We start from the raw sequence: 20,716 nt of genomic DNA on the forward strand, positions 1-20,716 counted from the left end.
AGGGATGTAATAAATCTTTAATAAGAGGAGAAAGAAAGCTATGTATAAATTTACTTAATATGAAAATTTTCAATATCTCTGGACATTTATATTATTTATTTTTTAAAATCTTGGTATAGGAGTAAACACGGACGTACTAACTTCATTCCAGAACAGTTTTTGGATGACTTCATTGATCTTGTTATCTGGGGCCATGAACATGAGTGTAAAATAGCTCCAACCAGAAATGAACAACAACTCTTTTATATATCACAGCCTGGAAGTTCAGTGGTTACTTCTCTTTCCCCAGGAGAAGCTGCAAAGAAGTGAGTAATTGTATTTTCTATATCAAGTTTTAAGAAAATACTTGCTTTAATTGTCTGAACGTCTCATAGGTTCAAGGTACTGATGATATTGTTATTTATATGATAGATTTATTTATGAAGGTTGATCATTTGAGGTAGTCTTGCTATTTTCCCAAATTTTAAGCCATTATCAACATGACAGCATCCCAGTGGCATTAGTGATTTTGCTGCTCATTAGGCATATTCAAGACTAACATTTTTGTTTATTAAATTTTCAATGAGTACTATAAATGATCATTACTAATTTCACAAAGTCCATTTATAAACAAATTCACCTGAAACCATTTATGAGAAATTTCTGGTTATAAATTCAATATTATAGTATATCTCATTTCTTTTAATTCTTTGGGGGAATTATGTGGTAAAGTCGTTAATAGTGATTTTATTTTTTAATTTTTTTATTGTTTTTGATGAGGAAGATTAGCCCTGAGATAACCTCCGTTGCCAATCCTCCCCTTCCCTGAGGAAGATTGCCCTGGGCTAACATCCGTGCTATTCTTCCTCTATTTTATATGTGGGATGCCTGCCGCAGCATGGCTTGATAAGTGGTGTGTAGGGCTGTGCCTAGGATCCAAACCCACAAACCCCAGGCTGCTGAAGCAAAGTGCATGAACTTAACCACTAGGCCACTGGGCCAGCCCCAGTAGTGATATGTTTTTAGAATGGTTACTCAATTTTTAGAATGGATTTTACTCTTTGAATCCACTTAAGTTCTGCTTGTTATGATGGTAATAATAGGTTTAAAGAATATGGTAGTAGGGTGCAAGTTTGCTGGTTTTTTCTTCATAGTTCTGCTGCTAATTTAATTTAAGTATGTGTGTGTACGTATATACATATACACACACAAAATACATGTGTGTAATATTACATACTATATATACTACTGTCAGAGTCCTGATAACATTTTATTATACATATTTTTACGTCTGTCTTTCCTCACTAAACTGTGTTATTTGTTCAGACAGGCAAAATGATGGATGAGTGCATTTTATTCTGAGGAAGAAGAATGTTTAATATTTTTTCCTGTGATATAACATTAAGATTAAATTCCAACAAGCATTTTTTAAGGATATGATTTTATAAAGAAATATTTTGTAAAAACTTAGAGATATGATAGTTTTGACGTGTACATTTTCCTGAGGAGATTTACCATGTGACTAGGCCTTCACTTCCCTCCTCTTTTCAGACACGTTGGTTTGCTGCGTGTTAAAGGAAGGAAGATGAATATGCAGAAAATTCCTCTTCGCACAGTGCGGCAGTTTTTTATGGAGGATATTGTCCTGGCTGATCATCCAGACATTTTTAACCCAGATAATCCTAAAGTAACCCAAGCCATACAAAGCTTCTGTTTGGAGAAGGTAATTTTTCTAGATAAAGATCAATGAGATGTACTTTAGTAGAGAGATTATTTAGATTGACTTAATTACTTCATTAGAGTAGAGGGAAGTCATTATATTTGTTACATTCTCATGAAGCCTGTAAGGAACCACTGTTGTTCGATAAATGAGTTTAGTTGTATTGAAGATCTTTTTTTTTAAGTCTTCTAGATGGAGGAGTGTTATATATAAAAGAAACTTTAATTAAGCCCCCCCTCCTAGTTCCTTTCCTTCATCTTAAAAACATGTACATAATCTTTTCTTTTTGTCCTGATTTGATAATTTGTTCATTTTATTTATGGAAGCAGGTAGTGGCTTTAACTGGGGAATAGGAGGATATTATGGTAGGTGAGGAGGGCCTTAGCCTCTCTAATAATCTCCATTAGGCATCCTTTTCACCCTGAAAGCTAACCCAAATAAAATCTTAAAATATGTTTGCTATGCATCTTGTAGCTTCAGCATAAGTCCCATACCTCCCTTCCCATGCAGATTGCCACCCCTAAACGTTTAGCTCTGCAGAAATTCTAGAGCCACTACTGAAGCTGGGTGAATGCATTTAGTAGTATGTAAGTTGACAGCTTAATAACATTAATTGGTGACACTTACTCAGTTTGTACTCTGTGCTAGCTCTTCTGCTTTGCATTTTCTCAAAAAATCATATGAGGCAGTAATAATGATGATAATAATAATTACCACTGATATTCATTGACTGCTTATATATTCTGGGCACCATTGACAGCACTTTGCATTTAATCCACTCAGCAATGTTATAGGTAGGTAGATTCTACCATCCACATTTTATAGGAAGAGGAACTGAACCTTAGATAAAGTAGCTTGCCCAGTGTCACAGTTTTACTAACAACATGTAGCTCACATAACTAAAAAGTTTTAGAGTATGCTGGTTTCAAGATGACTAGATCCAGAAACTGAAATTAAGATTTTGAATTTCTCTGTCTCTGTTTTTTGTGTCTAGCCCCTGCCACCTGCTGTGATGGTTTCTCTATCAAGCTTTACTATAAGGAAGGCATTTTCACATGGTGGCTCACAGACTTAAATTATCGTTACAGCTGAAGGAATCATTTTTCCCAGTAATCCAAATAAACCCCTAGCATTGAGTTTCATTGGACTGAGATCATGTACTTGTCCCTAAACCCAATCTCTGAAGCCAGGGAGATGGAAAATGAATTGATTGGCCAGGCCTGTGTCAGGAAGCCCAGGGTCTCTCAACCTTGGTGCATTGACATGTTAGACTGGATAATTCTCTGTTGTGGGAGGTTGTCCTGTGCATTGTAGGACTTGAACGATATCTCTCTGACCTCTACCCAGTAGATGCCAGTAGTACCCCTTCCTCAATCATGAAAATATTTTTATTTTGAGATTAATGAAATGCTTGACAATGCTGAACGGGAGCGTCTGGGAAATCCTGGACAGCCAGAGAAGCCTCTTATACGACTGCGAGTAAGTTCTATTTAGATACGTTAAACTTTATTGATTTTCAGAAGATGGTATTGTATAGTTTACATGAATTTTTTTGCAAAGTAGTAAGGAGAGTACATTTAGTAATAAGAGCAGTCACCATTGGGTGGCAAAGATAATAAAGCTGTCAAAATTTGACTTGATAGTTTAAATCTGATAGGTTTGATATTTTTTTCTTATTTTTCTCATTTTCTGGATAGTTGTTGTATTTAATAAGTTGGCCGAGATCTCTGACTTCATCTTTTACTACTCCCCCTCCTCTCACTCCATTTCAGGCACCTTGGTCTTCTTGAAGTTCCTCAAACATAGCAGACACATTCTCACCTCTTTCAGCTCTGCCTGAATGTCACCTCAGTGAGGCCCAACCCTGATTAAGATTGCGACCCCATACCTTCTCTCCAACACTCCTGATTTCACTTACCTTCCTCTACTTTTTCTTTTCCTTATTTCCACAACACATCCTCCTGACCTACTATATATAGCTTATTTATTTTAGTTATTGTTCATCCTCAACTACAAAACTATAAGCTCCATGAAAGCATGGAACTTTGTGAATTTCGTTAACTGTTGTATCCAAAGATCCCAGAACAGTTCCTGGCATATAACAAGTGCTTGACAAGTATGTTGAAAGGATTAATAAGTATTTAAGAGCGTTAACAAATTTTAAGAAATTGAAGTGTTTCCTATGCCTATAAGCCTGCTTGTCTTTTCCACCGTGGTATAAACAAGCAGACAACAACAGACCTCTTCTTTTGCCCCGTGCCGTTCCTGTCTCCTCGCTCCTACCCTGTCTTTCTTATTTTCTTCCAAATCCCTCAAAATACATAGCCTATACTGCTCATCTAATATTCTGTTCCTCAATCCACTGTAATCAAGGCTCTGACCCCATCAGCTCAGGTGGAAAAGGTGACCTTCAGTTGTCAAATCCAGTGGGCCTTTTTCATCTTACTGAATCACTCTTTGGCATTCTCTTCTTTGAGTAATATTTGTCCCTGTCTATCTCTTAGTTAGCCCTCTTCAGTCTAGGCATCTGGCTTTCATGACCACCTATAGAGTGATGACTCCTAGAACTTTACCTCCAGCTTAGACCTCCGGGTTGAGGTCTAGGAGTCCCCCTAAAGCCTGGTGTTCAAAGAGTATGGTCTTCACACCAGCAGTATTGTCATTACCTGGGAAATTCTTAAAATTGCAGACTCTCAGGCCCCACATCAGACCCACTGAAGTGCGTTTTAGCAAGATCCCTGAGAGATTTGTGTGCACATTAAGATTTGAGAAGCCCTGGGGTATAGAGTGTGAATGTAAAGGCTCTAGTGGTAGAGCCAGACTGCCTGGGCTTGATTCTGGCTCTACCACTAGTGATATGACCTTGAGCAACTGGATCTCTTGTCCCTTGGTTTGTACTTCATAGATTTACAAGAACTACATGAAGTAAGTAGTGCCCAGTGCAGAGTAGGTAATCTGGTCCCTTCTCTGTATCCCATTGTCACTGCTGTAGTTGAGCCCTGGTCATTTCTTACCTGGCCTGTAGCTGCAGCTTCCTACTTGACTTTGCCTCCACTTTCCCCTCTCCCCACCTCTAGCCTCTCCACAGTGATGCCAAAATAATCTTTGTAAAACATGATCTTGTATGCCTTTCCTGCTGAAAGTGACTTCATGATCCCCTAGCACCAACAGGAACAAGTCTAAATTTTTAGATGGCATTCAAGGGTCTACATGACCTGGTGTAAACTGACCTCTTTGGCTTCTGCCTCCTTTTCCTGCCATCAATCCTAAGCTCCAGTTATATTGGACTAAAAGTTACTGTTCCCTGAGCCCAGTTGAGTTTATTTCACTCTTTCGCACCGTTGCTCATGCTGATTGTGCTGCATGGAATGTGCTTCTCTCCTTCTTCCATAGTGTCTCCTTCAACAGCCACTAAAGCCTCCGCTCTTCAAAGAAGCCTTTCTTGACCTCCCTTCAGAGTCGATGCTTCTTCCTTTGTGTCCTCATTCTACTTGGTGCATACTTCTTAACAGCACCGTTCACATTCTACTTCCAATTATTGATTTACATGTTTGTCTTCCCAGTCAACTTGTGAATTTCTTCACAGCCAAGACTGTGTTTATTTATAGTTGTATTCCTGGCCCTTAGCAGAGTGCCTAGTACATTGTGGACACTAATAAAGTTTGCTTAATGAACAAGTTTTGTGACTCTTAGGAGCAGAAAATTACAAATAAAGCTAGGTTGGAGTATAATTATAGAATGTCTAAAGAATTTTGGGGAGACCCAGTAGCTTGAGCATTTAGCGTTTTCTGTTTTATAACATGGCAGCTGTAGAGATGGTTTGGGTAACACAGACATAGTTGCTTTGGAGGAAACACATAGTCCTCTTTATGAGGGCAGAAGATCGCATGTTTCTCATCTATGTCTGCCTGACACCATTAGAACCCACCAGACTTAAATAGAAAATTGGCATTCCTTTTCCTCAACACAGTAAATTATTCATTCATTCATGAAACAAAAGAACAGATATTTTCATGCAAGTAGTATTGCAAAAGTACTTTGTATCAACTAGAGGACCCTCATTAATTCATTAATTCAGTGAACGAATATTTATTGAGTACCTTCTGTTCTGCATGCTGGGGGACACAGCGATGATATAACAGACCAGGTTTTAAACTTGTGGAGTTTATGGGAGATGGAGATGTGAGGAGAGACATAATAAACAGCAAATAAATGAAGAAAATGTCAGCCGGGTCTAAGTGTGATGAAGAGTGTAAGTGTGGTGGAGGTTAAGGAGTAGCCTGGATAGGCTGTGCTGTGGTACAATGCTGACTCCCAGAGCATACTTTGAGAACAGCTGGTTTAGGAAAATAATTACATCTCTTAGAAAGAAATGTAGTATTTTTCTTTGTAAAGGTCTATGTACCACTATAGACTTCTTTAGAAAGAGCCTGCCTTGAGAGCAATTGTTAGTTCTAAATAGATACTGTGTTTGAAGGTAATCATTTCTCAGAGCGCACAGATTTGATTCTTTTCCTCCATGAGTTTTTCCTAGCACATATCCTCGTCTAGGATGAGAGCATATCCCTAAGATGATAGACCAATTAACTAATGTATATAGGGCAGGCATTTTATTTGGGTGGAGAATTTTCTTTCTGTTTTGAAAGTTTAAAAGTTTGTTTATAAATTCCACCTCCTTGTCAGATGGTACTGCTGGTGCCTAGACTATTAGTGTTGTCATGGGGAGATGTAGTCATTCCGACATTGTGGGAATCCTCGCTGTAGCTTGATGCCACTGAACAAAGTGTTTTGCGTAAGCTTATAAACCTTCAAAGCTGTACTTCCTCTCCTCAGTAGAATAAGTGGTGTTAACACCATCGTGATCTTTAAAATGAATCATAGAAAATTAATTTATTAACTTAAAAGTATTGAGCATAAACATAGATACTGAAATTGACAAATTGTTTCCTAGCCTTCATAGCTTATTCTGTATTTCCAGGTGGACTACAGCGGAGGTTTTGAACCTTTCAGTGTTCTTCGCTTTAGCCAGAAATTTGTGGATCGGGTAGCTAATCCAAAAGATGTTATCCATTTTTTCAGGCATAGAGAACAAAAGGAAAAAACAGGTAAGCTAGTTATTTTTAAACATTAAAAAATGCTCTTACAAGGTTTATGTAAATCAATCTTTAGTAAAAGAAGTATAAAAGAGTCATGGAAAATGTTTTAGTATGATTCTTTTTAATATCTTAGACAAATAAACTGATAGTTGGAATAATTAAATCTCTTGTTTTCTGAAAATTAGATAGCAATCATTTTTAAGCCTGTGGATATCGATAAGAAATGGAAGACTTTCTCTGCAAATGTAGTTTTTCTAAACAGTGCTGCTGAGTAACAATACACAGACTTAGAGATTTATTGCTCAAAATAAATATCTGTTATTTGCTATACATTATTAATATTCAGAGAATATACTCTCAAATTTCGCATTATTAAGTATTTCAACTTTTGAGTGTACAGTGGTGGAGGAAGACTCCAGTCTTTTGAAATAAGAGATGTCCCATAGTTTGATGTTTCTGATGATCAGGTAATTAGTAATTAATTTCCGATTAAATTTCATAAAAACGAATTGCCTTTATTTTAGCACTTATAAAAACAGATCATCTGACTGAAATAGTGCTTCTGCATAAGAAGTAGTGATCATGTTCAGTAGGGAGGCTCCTCCCCTTGGAGCTATTGAGTCAGAGAATTTTCATAGGACACTATGGCCCTTGTTTACAAGTAAGCTACTGAGGTTTTTATTAACCCGAATTTAATGGGCTTCTATTTTCAGTGTCAAATTGTGATCAAAATTGTGTATGCTGTTAATTCAACCTGAAACAGTTGTTCAGATATTTAAATGGAGCTCATAGAATGCTGTTTTAGGGGGGAAAAAATCCATATCAGAGAATAATATTTTTATGCTGTGAATTTTAATTAGTTGCTTATTGATAGTGGTTTACTTTAATTGTCCATCCTTATCAATTCCTTGAAATTTATGGGTAGCATTCATAAGAATACAGAATATAGAACTAGTATTGAGTTTCATCCATAGTTTAATTTCTTTTTTGTTTAAACATAAATTGCTCAATGGAAACAGTGACTCTTTCATATGTTTTATTGAAAGCATTTTCTGTTGTTTTGCCCAGCTCTGCTACTTAACTGCATATGTGATGTTGTGCAAATTACTTAACCTCTCTGATGTCTATAAAATCAGGATCATAACCATGCCTGCCTCATAGGATTGTTGTGAGGTTTAGATGACACACTGTATGTAAGTGATCTTAACATAGTGTCTGGTATGATAAAATGTAGCAGTCATTTTTGAAGTAATATTAATTCTCCTGTCTTGAAATTTAAAGAAGATTTCTGTTCAGTTGTCTTTAGCACTTTACAAGAGGCACACTGAACTTTGTGCCTCTGTACCTTCTGGGACTTTGCATATACTTTTTCCTCTGCCTCAATTTTCTTTTTTCTTTTTTGCATAGTGAATCATATCCATTCTGCAAGACTTGGTTCAAATGACAGGTGCATTTGATATCTGCATATTATTTTCAACCTTCTTTGAGAAGAATTAATTTCTTTCTTCTCTGTGTGTCATATTCTCTATTCTTACCTCTGTTGTAGCACTTACCACCTGGGATTGTATCATTTGTTCTTATGGGCGGATATCCTATCTTTTATCATTGTATTCAACACCGGGTCCAATACCTGCCAGGCACTTAATGTTCGTTTCCCTGACAAAGGTTATCAGCAGAGCAGATACTGGACCTGATGCTTCTTGACTTCGTGCCCACTATTCTTTTTATTTTTCACCTACTGTTTTTTGAGACAACCATCCTGCTTAGGAATGCAGCAAAAGTGCTTTGAGCCTATGTCCCATTTGTCTCACAGAATATTAAAAAGATATGTACGTAAGGGCTGAGATATAATTAAGATAAGAATTTTTACTGTTTCATCAAGGACATTCTTAAGTGAAACTGGTTTGTTTTGTTTGGTTTTGAACTGTGAGTACGAGGTGGTGACTATTAGAGTTCCCAGCTACTGCCTTGACTCATCCCAAGGCACCGGCAGTTTGTTTATGATTGCTTTTGTATCATCAGGGCAAATATCAACACAGTGGAAAAGGTAAATAATGTCTTAGTATTGTTGTGAAAGTAGTTTTGACCTTGAGTGCCTCCTGAAAGGGTCTTGGGGACCCTCAGAGGTCTGTGGACCACGCTGTGAGAAGAGCTGCAAGCGATGTACTACTTGGAGATATGGAAAGGAAATACAGACTTTGGAGACAAGACTGTAGCTATTAGCAAAAATGCCATGTTTTTGCCTCAAAATTTACCATGTTGAGCAAGCTGACAGTTGATAAAGTTTGGCTGTTCCTCCTTGACTAACAGCAACCTGTGATGAGTTTGGGCACTTTCAGAGTATAATAGAAGCTGCTATTATTTCATGGACTTCTTTTTTCTAGGAGAAGAGATCAATTTTGGGAAGCTCATCACAAGACCTTCAGAAGGAACAACTCTAAGGGTAGAAGACCTTGTAAAACAGTATTTCCAAACCGCAGAGAAGGTAATTTCTTAATTACAGTTCACATTTTGAGTAATGGCTATCTTATAATAATACATTTTAATTTAGGGTATGTATAATTGATTAAACAAAATGAATCCTCAAAATATTCCCATGAAGTAAGTAGGGTGACAATTAATTACATTCATTTATAGTTATTACAAAGAAAAATAAGTGCTTAATTAATGTTAATTATTAATATTATTATTGTGGCTATTATCAGTATTATTTTCTTTCTTTTTATTTCTACTCCATAAGTCTGAATCCAGGATTTAATTTTCTTGCATCTGGATATAATTTCAGAATTATTTTATTAATTTAGCCACAGAATGGTGAAGCTATTCTTATTGTCATGAGTGTATGCCACTTTAAGATCCTCTGGTTGTATTATTAGTTTCCTATTGCTACTGAAACAAATTTCCACAAACTTACTAGTTTACAACAAGACAAATTTGTTACCTTATAGTTCCATAGGTCAGAAATCTGACACTGGTCTCACTGGACTAAAATTGATATGTCAGCAGGGCTGTGTTCATTTCTGGAGGCTCTAGGGGAGAACCCATTTCCTTATCTTTTCCAGCTTCTAGAGGTGGCCACGTTTCTTGGCTCATGGCCCCATTCTTTTATCTTCAAAGCCAGCAATGTTGTATCTCTCTGGCCCTCTTTCCCCAGTTATGTCTCTCTCTGACTCCCTTCTTCTGCCTCTCTCTTCCACTTTTAAGGATGCTAGTGATTATACCTGGATAGTCCCTGATAATCTCCCAATTTTACAGCCAGCTGATTATCAACCTTAATTCTCCTTTGCCATGTAACGTATTCACAGGTCCCAGAGATCAGGATGTGGACATCTGTAGGGGGCCGTTATTCTGCCTACCACACTGGTTAACCTAATCTCTCTCAATCATCAGCTGCCATTTCTGGACTTTCTATCCCAGCCACTCAGGCCTCTGCATTTTCACCTGTCCTATACTTCCTCCCTGTTCTTGTTTTTACTTTGTTTTTTCTGGCCCTTAATATTTATCACTGGGCTTAATAACTGTCCATTGTTTTGTTTTTCCCTTCAATAACTAGGTAACTTGTCTTTTTCACTGGTAACATTGTGCTGTAAATTTTCCTTGCTCATTTACCATTATTTTGAAAAGGATACTATTTTCTGCATCCAGTGATTTGAATCTCTCTTATAGAAGGTGCAGCTCTCACTTCTGACAGAAAGGGGAATGGGTGAAGCAGTACAAGAATTTGTGGACAAGGAAGAGAAAGATGCCATAGAGGAATTAGTGAAATACCAGTTGGAAAAAACACAACGCTTTCTTAAAGAACGTCATATTGATGCTGTAGAAGATAAAATTGATGAAGAGGTGAGTAACTGATTTGGGGTGGATAAGTCTATTTAGACAGTCTCTCCTTAAGAGTAGCTCTGACTTTCTTTCTATAAACCACTATTTAACCTCTCTAATTTGTTTAGTTTTCTCATCTTTAAAATTGAGATAATAAAATGAGGATTAAATTAGAAAATGTCTAGTAAGTGTCTAGAACCGAGTTTTACATATTATTAGTAGCCAATAAATGTTAGTTTTCTTCCCCATAGACAGTATCGTCTCTTGAAGATCATGAAAGTGCTTTTAAATGAACCTTGTAGGATGAAAATTTTTGCTCACTTCGATTTTTTAGTAAGTTTTGATTGAGATTTTTGAATTTCTTCTAGAAGATACATCCTCTCTAAACATAAAAGCAATGGAAGAATCACAGAGGAAAAGCTCTTTAGATTTGACTACATAAAAACTTTGAATGTTTGCATGTCAAATTGTCAAAAAAACAAAATTAGAATGTATTGACATGGAGAAAATACTTGTGAACAGAAAAAAGGTTATGTTCTTAATATAATAGAGCGCTTTTATAAATCTTGAGAAAAATACTTAACGTTTCAATATAATAATGAATAAAAGACGTAAATAGATGGTTCACAAAAGAAATAGAAATGGCTAATAAGCATATGAAAATGGTGTGTAGCCTAGGATAATAAAAGAACCTCAAATTAAATGCATTTTTTATTTGTCAAAGTGGCAACAATTTGAGAAGAATATTTAGTATGCTGCTGGTAGGACTATTAAGTTTGAACAGCTGCACTGAGGCAGTTTAGCTGTGTAGATCAGGAAGCTTAAGAGCATTGCCCTTAACTCAGCCCTGGGAAATTTTCCTAAGACAGTAGTGAGATAGAGGTTTGTGTATGGAGTAAATCATCTTAGTGTTACCCACATTGGGGAAAAATTGGAAATGTTTTGGTAAAATAAATGTTGGCACATACACACTGTAGAATACTATACAATCATTAACAATTACACTTTTGAAGCATATGGAAAAATAGGACATGGAAAAATATTTCCAATATTAAGTGAGAAAAGAATTCCAAAGATGTAAGACTATATACAATATGACCCCAATTATATTTATTTTATATGTGAGTGTGTGTGCATGCCAAGAATGGAAGAAAATATTTCAAACATTGTCAGTGGTTATGTTCAGATAGTGGGATTATAGGAGATCAGTTTCTGTATTTTCCAGATTCCCTCTAAGAATCTCTAAGCAGAAGAACAGAACAACATTGTTTTAAAAACTTACTCCCTTTGACTTTGGTTTTACTTCTTTTAGTTAGTTAACATAGTTCTTGTAAAGCCTTATGATGTCACTGTACAAGTAGTGATATTCAATGCCAAGTACTTTCACAGTTAGGGCAGATAATCCACACTCTGAAACCACTCACTCTGTGACTCTGAATGTATTGGGTTCATAAATTTTTAGCAGGGATGGATTTCTCTGAAATAAAACATGAGCATCCCACCTAAGTATAAAATGCAAAACTATATAACTCCTAGGAGATAACATAGGCGAAAACCTTAGATGACCTTGGGTATGGCAATGACTTTTTAGATATAACACCAAAGGCATGATCCATGAAACAAATAATTGATAAGGTGGACTTTATTAAAAATGGAAAACTGCTTAGCAAAAGACAATGTCAAGAAAATGAGAGGACAAGCCATGGACTAGGAGAAAATATTTGCCAAAGCCACATCTGGTAAGGGACTGTTATCCAAAATATACAAAGAACTCTTAAATCTCAGCAATAAGAGAACAAACAACCTGATTTAAAAATGTGCCACAAGATGGTAACAGACCTCACCAAAGAGGATGTACAGATGGCAAATAAGCATATGAAAAGATGTTCCATATCATATGTCAATAGAAATGCAAATTAGAACGAGATATACTGCTACACACCTGTTAGAATGGCCAAAATTCGGAACATTGACAACACCAAATGCTAGTGAGGATGTGGACAACAGGAACTCTCATTTATTGCTGGTAAGAATGCAAAATGGTACAGCCACAGTGGAAGACAGTTTGACAGTTTCTCATAAAACTAAACATACTCTTACCATACGATCCAGCAGTCATGTTCCTTGGTATCTACCCAAAGGGGTTGAAAATTTATGTCCACCCAGAAACCTGCACATGATGTTTATAGCAGCTTTATTCAAAATCGCCAAACTTGGAAGCAAACAAGATGTCCTTCAGTAGGTAAATGAATAAGTAAACTTTAAACATCCAGACAAAGGAATATTATTCAGTACTAAAAAGAAGTGTGCTATCAAGCCATGAAAAGACATGGAGGAACCTTAAATGCATATTACTAAGTAAAAGAGGCCAATCTAAAACAGCAACGTAATGTGCGGTTCCAACTATATCACAGTCTGGAAAAGGCAAAACTCTGGGGACAGTAAAAAGATCACTGGTTGTCAGGGGTTTGTCGTGGCTGAGGTAGGGGGAAGAATAGATGGAGCACAGAGGATTTTTATGGCAGTGAAACTATTCTGTATGATACTATAATGGTGGATACATGTCATTATACATTTGTCCAAACCCATAGAATGTACAACACCAAGAGTGACCCCTAAGGTAAACTATGCGTTTTGGATGATAATGATGTATCAGTGTAGGTTCATCAATTGTAAAAAATATACCAATTCTGGTGGGAGATGTTGATAATAGCGGAGGCTATGCTTGTGTGGGGCAAGGGATATAGGGAAAATCTCTGTACTTTCCTCTCAAATTTGCTGTGAACCAAAAACTGCCCTAAAAAAAATTAAAACTCTACAAGACATAACCATCCCCCCTGGGAGCGACATCATGACTCCTAAGAGGCTGTGTGTGTGTGTGTGTGTGTGTGTGTGCATGTGTGCGAGTAGCATGGTGTCTAAGAACATGGATGCTGGACCAGACTACTTGTGTTCAAAATCGAAACCCTTACTAGCTGTATAACCATCAGTGAGTTATTTAACCTTTCTGCACCTCAGTTTCCTCATCTGAAATGGAGTAATAATGGTAATAATAAAGGTCGTTGTAAGGATTAAAAGAATTAATACATGTAGAGTCCTCAGAACGCTGTTGGCATGTAGTGCCTGCTCAGTACTTTGCCGCACATCTCTTCTTCTGTGAATGACTCAGCACTTTCGGTATGTCACATACCACCTATAGCACTATTATATACTGTGTCATCTTTTAAAACAACTATTCCTGTATTTTCCCCCATCTGCTGTTATGCTGCGTCATATCAAACATGCTGTTATTTCTTTCAACAAACAAAACTCTGGATCCTATTTCCCTTTAGCTCTACTACTCTGTTTCTTTGTTCCTCTTTTATAGCAGAATTGCTTCAAAGAGTTTTGTATATTTGCTGCCCTGATTCTTCTCCTTCCTTTTTTCCTTAAACCCATCCATAACCCCATCATTCCAGTGAAACTGCTCTTGTCAAGTCACCAGTGACCTCCATTGGTAAATCCATTGTTAGTTCTCCATCTTAAATTTCGTTTGACCTCTTCTTGAAACATTTTTTTCATTGGCTTCCAATACTGCACACTCTTCTGGTTTTCTTCCTATCTTATTGTGTGTATTCTCAGTCTCTGTTGTTGATTCCTCTCATCTCTCCAGCCTCTTAAGTTGGAGTCCCCAGAACTCAGTCCTTGGACCCCTTCTTCATCTACGCATTCCCTTTGTAGTCTCCTAGCTTCCTGGCTTTAAATACCGTGTGTTTGGTGGTGACTTTCAAAAGTCTAGACCAAACTTCTCCTCTCAACTCCAGACTTCTATAGCCTACAGCCTGCTAGACATTTTGACTTGTATGTTTAGTAGACATCTCAAACTTTTAACATTCCCCATCTGAATTGCTAATTCTCAGTCCCTGTTCTACCTGTAGTGTTCTAGTGGAAGCGCCATTCTTTCATTTGCTCAGGCCAAAAACCTTGAAATCATCTTTCACTCCTCTCTTTCTGTCACCTATATATCCTGGCTGTCTATAAATCCTTTTGGCTCTGCCTTCAGAGCCAAAATGTACAGAATGTGGCTACTACTCACCACCTTTGTCACTACCAATGGTCCAAGGCATCGCTGTTTCTCACCTAGATTATTCCAATAGCCTCCAAACTGGTCTCTGTTTCTACCCGTGCCCTCCCTTCTCCCACTATTCTGTTCTCAGTTCAGCTATCAGTGATCCTAACGTATTTCAGATGAAGTCACTCCTGCCTAAAAAAAAAAGTCCTTACAGTTACTTACAAGGCCTTATTCAATCTGGCTTTCTGTTACTTCTTTGCCTTCATATCTGCTCCAGATGCAGAGACCTCTGTGCTATTTCTTAGACGTACTGGGCAGGCTTCTGCCCCAATGCCTTTGCACATATTCTTTCCTTTGATTGGAATGATTTTTGCCAGTTGTTTGCAAGATTCATTCTCTTCCTTTTAAATCTTTGCTTTTATATTACGTTCTCAGTGAGGCTCTTCATGATCTTTCTGTTCAGATGGAACCTCTCTGCAGCATTCCCGTCCCTCTTCCTACTTTATTTTTCTCTGAGCACTTACCACCTTTTGCAAAGATTTCACAGGTCCAGATATTTAAAAGGACTCACAAAACTCCATTGAGATACTCACTTAAGATTTTTATTTAAAGACAAAGAATAAAGTGCAGAAGAAAAAGGGGATAGGCAGGCATTAGGGATCTGAGAGACTCCAGGCATAAGCTTCTCACGTCCTTATTTGTACACAGTGTACCCTGGATTGAACACTAAGGTCTGTGCAGGAGTTCTCAGGGAGTCTTTTATGCCCCTCTGGTCACATAATCAAGCCATGCTGTCTAACTGGTTATGCAGGTTGAAAACCGTCAGTAAATAAACTGGCCCTGGGAATGCCAGAGGCTTCTCAGAGATGATGGAGCTTTCCTATCTGAAATTAACTATCTGTAAATTAGCTTTCCCAACTGTGAATTTCCTAGCTGTGAATTAAGTTGATCCTATATGCCTTGTAAAACACAATATAACTTCTTATTTTGTTTATTCACTACCCTCCCTTACACACACACACACACACACACACACACACACAGATGTAAGCTCCATAAGGGCAGAATTGTTGACTATTTTGTTCATTGTTGTGTTTGCAATTCTTACAGTAGTGCTTGGCGCATAGTAGGTGCTCAGTAAATATGTAGGGGGTAAATTATTAAGTAAATGGAGCTTATCTCTAACTACATAACTTCATTATAAGAGCCTTGTGAGCAGGAACCAGTAATAAAAGAATCTCTAGTATTCTTTATCAACCATCAGGACCATGGTCGGCAAACAGCAAACATTCAAGTAGTTGACTGTTGATAAAATGGATCTTCCGGGGGGGTCCACCCACTCAGATACCATTTCAGAGAGCCTGTTGGACGTCCTGCAGCGAGGTGCATAGAATGATGTGAGCAATGTAATAAATAATTCAAACCTCTTCAAAGAGAGATTTTTGTTTTTAACTATTTTACTGAAGTGTAACACCCATGGGATGTTAGAATTTTTTCCTCTGTAGTCTGACAGACTATTTTTCAGTGACATGGAACATTTTGGCAGCAGGTAATGTAATTTTGCTTAGGGCCATTTTTTTTTTTTTTGAGTACATTTTTGAAATTTTAATGTAAGTCACTGGGAAAATGTGGTTTCTTTAATCGGTCTTCTGTGAGAAAACTACACTTAAATTTCCAAGTTTTATGTTATGGAAAGCATCTGTTAATCAATTGTAGCCTGTTGTTTTATATTTACGTAATAGGAATAAGCAGCATGTTTGTGATTTACTCTGTTATAATCCAGGTACGTCGTTTCAGAGAAAGCAGACAAAAAAATACTAATGAAGAAGATGATGAAGTTCGAGAGGTAATTTTTCTGCTGTAAATTTCTATGCTTATATGTCAGTGTGTTAAATTAGAATAACTGGTAAGTTTATTTAGAATAGTCAGTCCACAGGACCTAGGTTTGGTGGATAGGGCTGAGTAGGAGTTGGCTAAGGATGGCTGCCTTTGACTTATTCCAGCTCAGCCTACAAATATTCTACTTTCTGATATTCTCTTTTTCCCTTTTGCTCTTGTCTAAAACTTATTTAATTGTGTGTGTGTTGCAGGAGGCGGGGCGGGGGGCCTAGCATATACAACAAGAGCCCTTATTAATCAAAATAATACCTAATTGCTATCAGAGCATCTTACCAGTATAAGATAAAATCTTATCCTACTAAGTTGATATTATTTTGGGCAAAAAAGAAGAAACTTAGTCTTTTGTTTAGCAATGTTATCATAGGTAAAATGTACAGTGTCCACTGGCCTTTCTAAAATGTTGAAGTCAGCTTGATCACCATCATCACTGTCTTCTTAGTCTCTTTGCAGTTTAGGAACTTGACGTTAGCAACCAGTTACTTAAATTTTGGGCCTCTCTGGTACTTGCTGAATTCATGATTGAAATATATATTCCTATTTTCTAATTGTCCTTAATGTTTTATGATTGCTATCTAGTACTTAAAAGTTATTTTATAAATTATTTACTATAAGGATTTTGTCTTGATTGCTTTCATTCAGCATTTTGTATAGTACCTGTTATGGGTAGCCATTCTGCTTTATTAGGAATACAAATATGAAAAAGGTATAGTTTGTGTCCACCAGAGATTCTGAATTTAGTAGGTGAGACAGACATATGTAGAAAGAAAATATTGAAGAGTATGACCTGAAGTTTCATCCTCATTGAATTGGTACAACTGTCCTACTAGTCTATTTTCATTTCCTAAATATTTTGTAGCTGACAGGTGGTGAATTGGAAAGAGTCGAAGCACTCGACACGTCTCTCAAGTTAGCTTTTACAAGTCCCACTATTTTCTCTGCAACAATAAAAAAGGAATTAATAGGAGCCCACTCCTCCCCTTTTAAATAATATTTTTTGCCTTATTTTAAGCATACTCCTTAGTAAAAGTCAATACTTGAGACACTAAGAAGGAAAAGGAGAAGGACCCTGCTTAAGGAGATGGAGACTCTCAGTTTAATTCCTTTCACCTGCTGAACCCTTGCAAAGGAATCCCTGTTTAGTACTTGATCTACCGATGACTACTAGGTAACACCACAGCCTTTAATTGGCATAGGAAAAATCAATATCAAATAATTCTTCTTTACCATCTCTGGAGGCCATGAGACAGACGCTATGGCTTTTTTTTTTTCTTTCTTTCTTTTTTAAATAAAACTTCCAAGTCTAAATCTGATTTACTTGATCATCTGACATTCCATACTTGGTGTTTAAGATTTTAGACTGATCCAATAATACCACTTACCTGGAATTTTAAGGAATAGGAACATGACATGTTTGGTATTTATTTTCTTACCTCTGTCTTACTACAAAAGTTTGATGTTCTTTGACTCCCTCCCTGCCTCCAAATTGTGTCCCAGTTCATTAGAATATGTAGAAATATGATTAGTATAGTAACTCAGTTAATAACCTTTTTCTAAAAAGAATATGCTAGGAAATCTAAATGTCTAGTTGTAAGTTTCACAGATATGTTTTCCTTGCACTACTTACACTATCTCCATGGAGTAAGATAGGAAATTTTGCAATGTAAACTAACATTAATAGCAATAGCCAGTATTGACTACAGTTTTTTCCCCACACTGTGCCTTTCATTAGTAGCTTTTAGTAATTGATTATAGAACTAAAAGCTACCACCATCCACTAAATTTCTAACACAACATTCCCAATATCAAAGTCATTCTCCTAAATAAATGTATTGGAAAAAACAGAACTGATTACCTACTTAGCTTTATTCATTACTATTTTCAAGGGGAAAGGGGAAATGGTATTTATTGAACTTTTGCTATGTGCATTACTTACACTATCTCAGTTTCCATTTTATGAATGAGGAGACTGAGACCAGACTGAAGGTCACATAGCAGGCTGGAATTTGAACCTGACTGTTTCTGCCTCCAAGTTCAGACTTTTCCACTGCACTGTGTCCTATCAGAACTTTATATTACAATAACATTAATACAATGCATGGCCAATGAATGGCTAAAAATCTAAAACTTCTAAAACTATCGTGCAGCACATCAAAATCACTGTTCATAGTAAGCATAGATGCAACTGCTATACCATTTACACGATGATTTTTTGGAAGCCAAGAGGAGGAAACTATAGATTAGGGATCCCTTACCACATTTATTGTATTTGTATTCACCTTACAGAGTGCCCTTAAAGTAGAAAAGCGAGTTTGCCAAATGGCAAGAATGAATGCTAGAAAGAAATGATTCCTGGTTCTTGGATTATTTGGCTTAAATTTGATTAACACTTTCAATTTAACAGATTATACTGAAATATTTTTTACAATGGTTCCTTTGTGTTTGAAACCACTAACCTCAGTTTTTCATTACTCCTTTTTTTGTGTGTGAGAAAGATTAGCCCTGAGCTAACATGCGTTGCCAATCCACCTCTTTTTGCTGAGGGAGACTGGCCCTGGGCTAACATCTGTGGCCATTTTCCTTTATATGGGATGCTGCCACAGCATGGCTTGACAAGCAGTGCATCAGTCCGCGCCTGGGATCCGAACCTGTGAACCCCTGGCCGCCGAAGTGGAGCATGCGTACTTAACCACTATGCCACCAGACCACCCCCCATTACTCTTTTAAAGAGTGAAAATTTTTTTCAAGGATGGTAGGAGAGGACACGAGGAATTTCATGTGGGAGTTTTTCAGAGGAAGGAACTTTTGGGTTTAGATTTTCAGCTATATTTTAAAACTGTAGCAGGTAATCAGGGCTTCTCAGGTAATTTTTCAATGTGCTGTAGGGTGTTATAAATTTTTTCATTCTCAGCATACTGTTTAGAACTGGACTAATGGAGTTTGAGACTTTCCCAAGCTGTAATTCTCAGCTTTGCAGAAGCATTTAGCTCAGAATATGAATCCCAGTACCCTATTTGTTATGTAAACAAACAAAAGCAGTAGCCCTTCCATTTAGAGAAAAAATACGCTTTAATGTTTCTTGTTCGTATAGAAACTCCCAAATATTTTCTTTAATTATAAGTTCACATTTAAATAAAAGGCCAAACAGTAAATATTTTAGACTTTACAGGCCGTGTATGGTCTCTGTCACGTATTGTTTTTTTTTTTTTTTTACAATCCTTTAAAGTTTTTTTTGTTTTTTTTGTTTTTTTATTTATTTCTTTTTCCCCCCAAAGCCCCAGTAGATAGTTGTATGTTATAGCTGCACATCCTTCTAGTTGCTGTATGTGGGACGCGGCCTCAGCACGGCCAGAGAAGCGGCGCGTCGGTGCGCACCCGGGATCCGAACCCGGGCCGCCAGCAGCGGAGCGCGCGCACTTAACCGCTAAGCCACGGGGCCGGCCCCTACAATCCTTTAAAAGTGTAAAAACTATTCTTAGTCTGTTCTCACAGTTTGTAGTTTATCTGACTTCTGATTTGTTACGTTCTATCTGAATTTGAGGCAGGGTTGATATCCTATTTCAAACTGTAATACCAAGTACTTTGAACAGAGTGGAAGAAGCACAGGATGGGAAAAAAATATTTGCAAATCATATATGTGATAAAGGATTAACATCCACAATATATAAAGGGCTCCTGAAATTCAACAACAATAAAACAATCCAATTTAAAAAGGGACAAAGGACCAGAATAGACATTTCTCCAAAGAAGATATACAGGTGACCAATGAGCACATGAAAAGATGCTCAACATCACTAATTGTTAGGGAAATGCTAATCAAAACCATGAGATACTACTTCACGCCCCTTAGGATGAGTGTTATCCAAAGACTAGAAAATAACAAGCGTTGGCAAGAATATGGAGAGATTGGAACCCTTGTGCATTGCTGGTGGGAATATAAAAGCTGCTATGGAAAACAGTGTGATGGTTCCTCAAAAAATTAATCATAGAATTACCATATGATCTAGCAATTCCACTTCTATGTATTTACCCAAAAGAAGTGAAAGCAGGGACTCAAACAGATATTCGTACAACAATGTTCATAGCGTTGTTCACAATAGCCAATAGGAGTAACAGTCCAAATGTCCATCAGAAGATGAATGGATAAATAAAATG

At 37.1% G+C, this 20,716-nt stretch overlaps 1 protein-coding gene across 3 annotated transcripts in view; it reads left to right on the forward strand.

Annotated features, from left to right (window-relative positions):
- Positions 1-20,716, forward strand: part of MRE11 (MRE11 homolog, double strand break repair nuclease) — a 65,564-nt gene that overhangs the window by 19,907 nt on the left and 24,941 nt on the right. For all 3 annotated transcript variants that reach the window (XM_058545392.1, XM_058545391.1, XM_058545393.1), the window contains exons 8-14: positions 120-305; positions 1,531-1,702; positions 3,098-3,178; positions 6,678-6,804; positions 9,180-9,280; positions 10,462-10,635; positions 16,449-16,511. In XM_058545392.1, coding sequence (XP_058401375.1) covers positions 120-305; positions 1,531-1,702; positions 3,098-3,178; positions 6,678-6,804; positions 9,180-9,280; positions 10,462-10,635; positions 16,449-16,511 — 904 coding nt within the window. The remainder of the gene's footprint in view (positions 1-119; positions 306-1,530; positions 1,703-3,097; positions 3,179-6,677; positions 6,805-9,179; positions 9,281-10,461; positions 10,636-16,448; positions 16,512-20,716) is intronic.

This window comes from Diceros bicornis, chromosome 7, assembly GCF_020826845.1.
Source record: "Diceros bicornis minor isolate mBicDic1 chromosome 7, mDicBic1.mat.cur, whole genome shotgun sequence".
Lineage (NCBI taxonomy): Eukaryota > Metazoa > Chordata > Mammalia > Perissodactyla > Rhinocerotidae > Diceros > Diceros bicornis.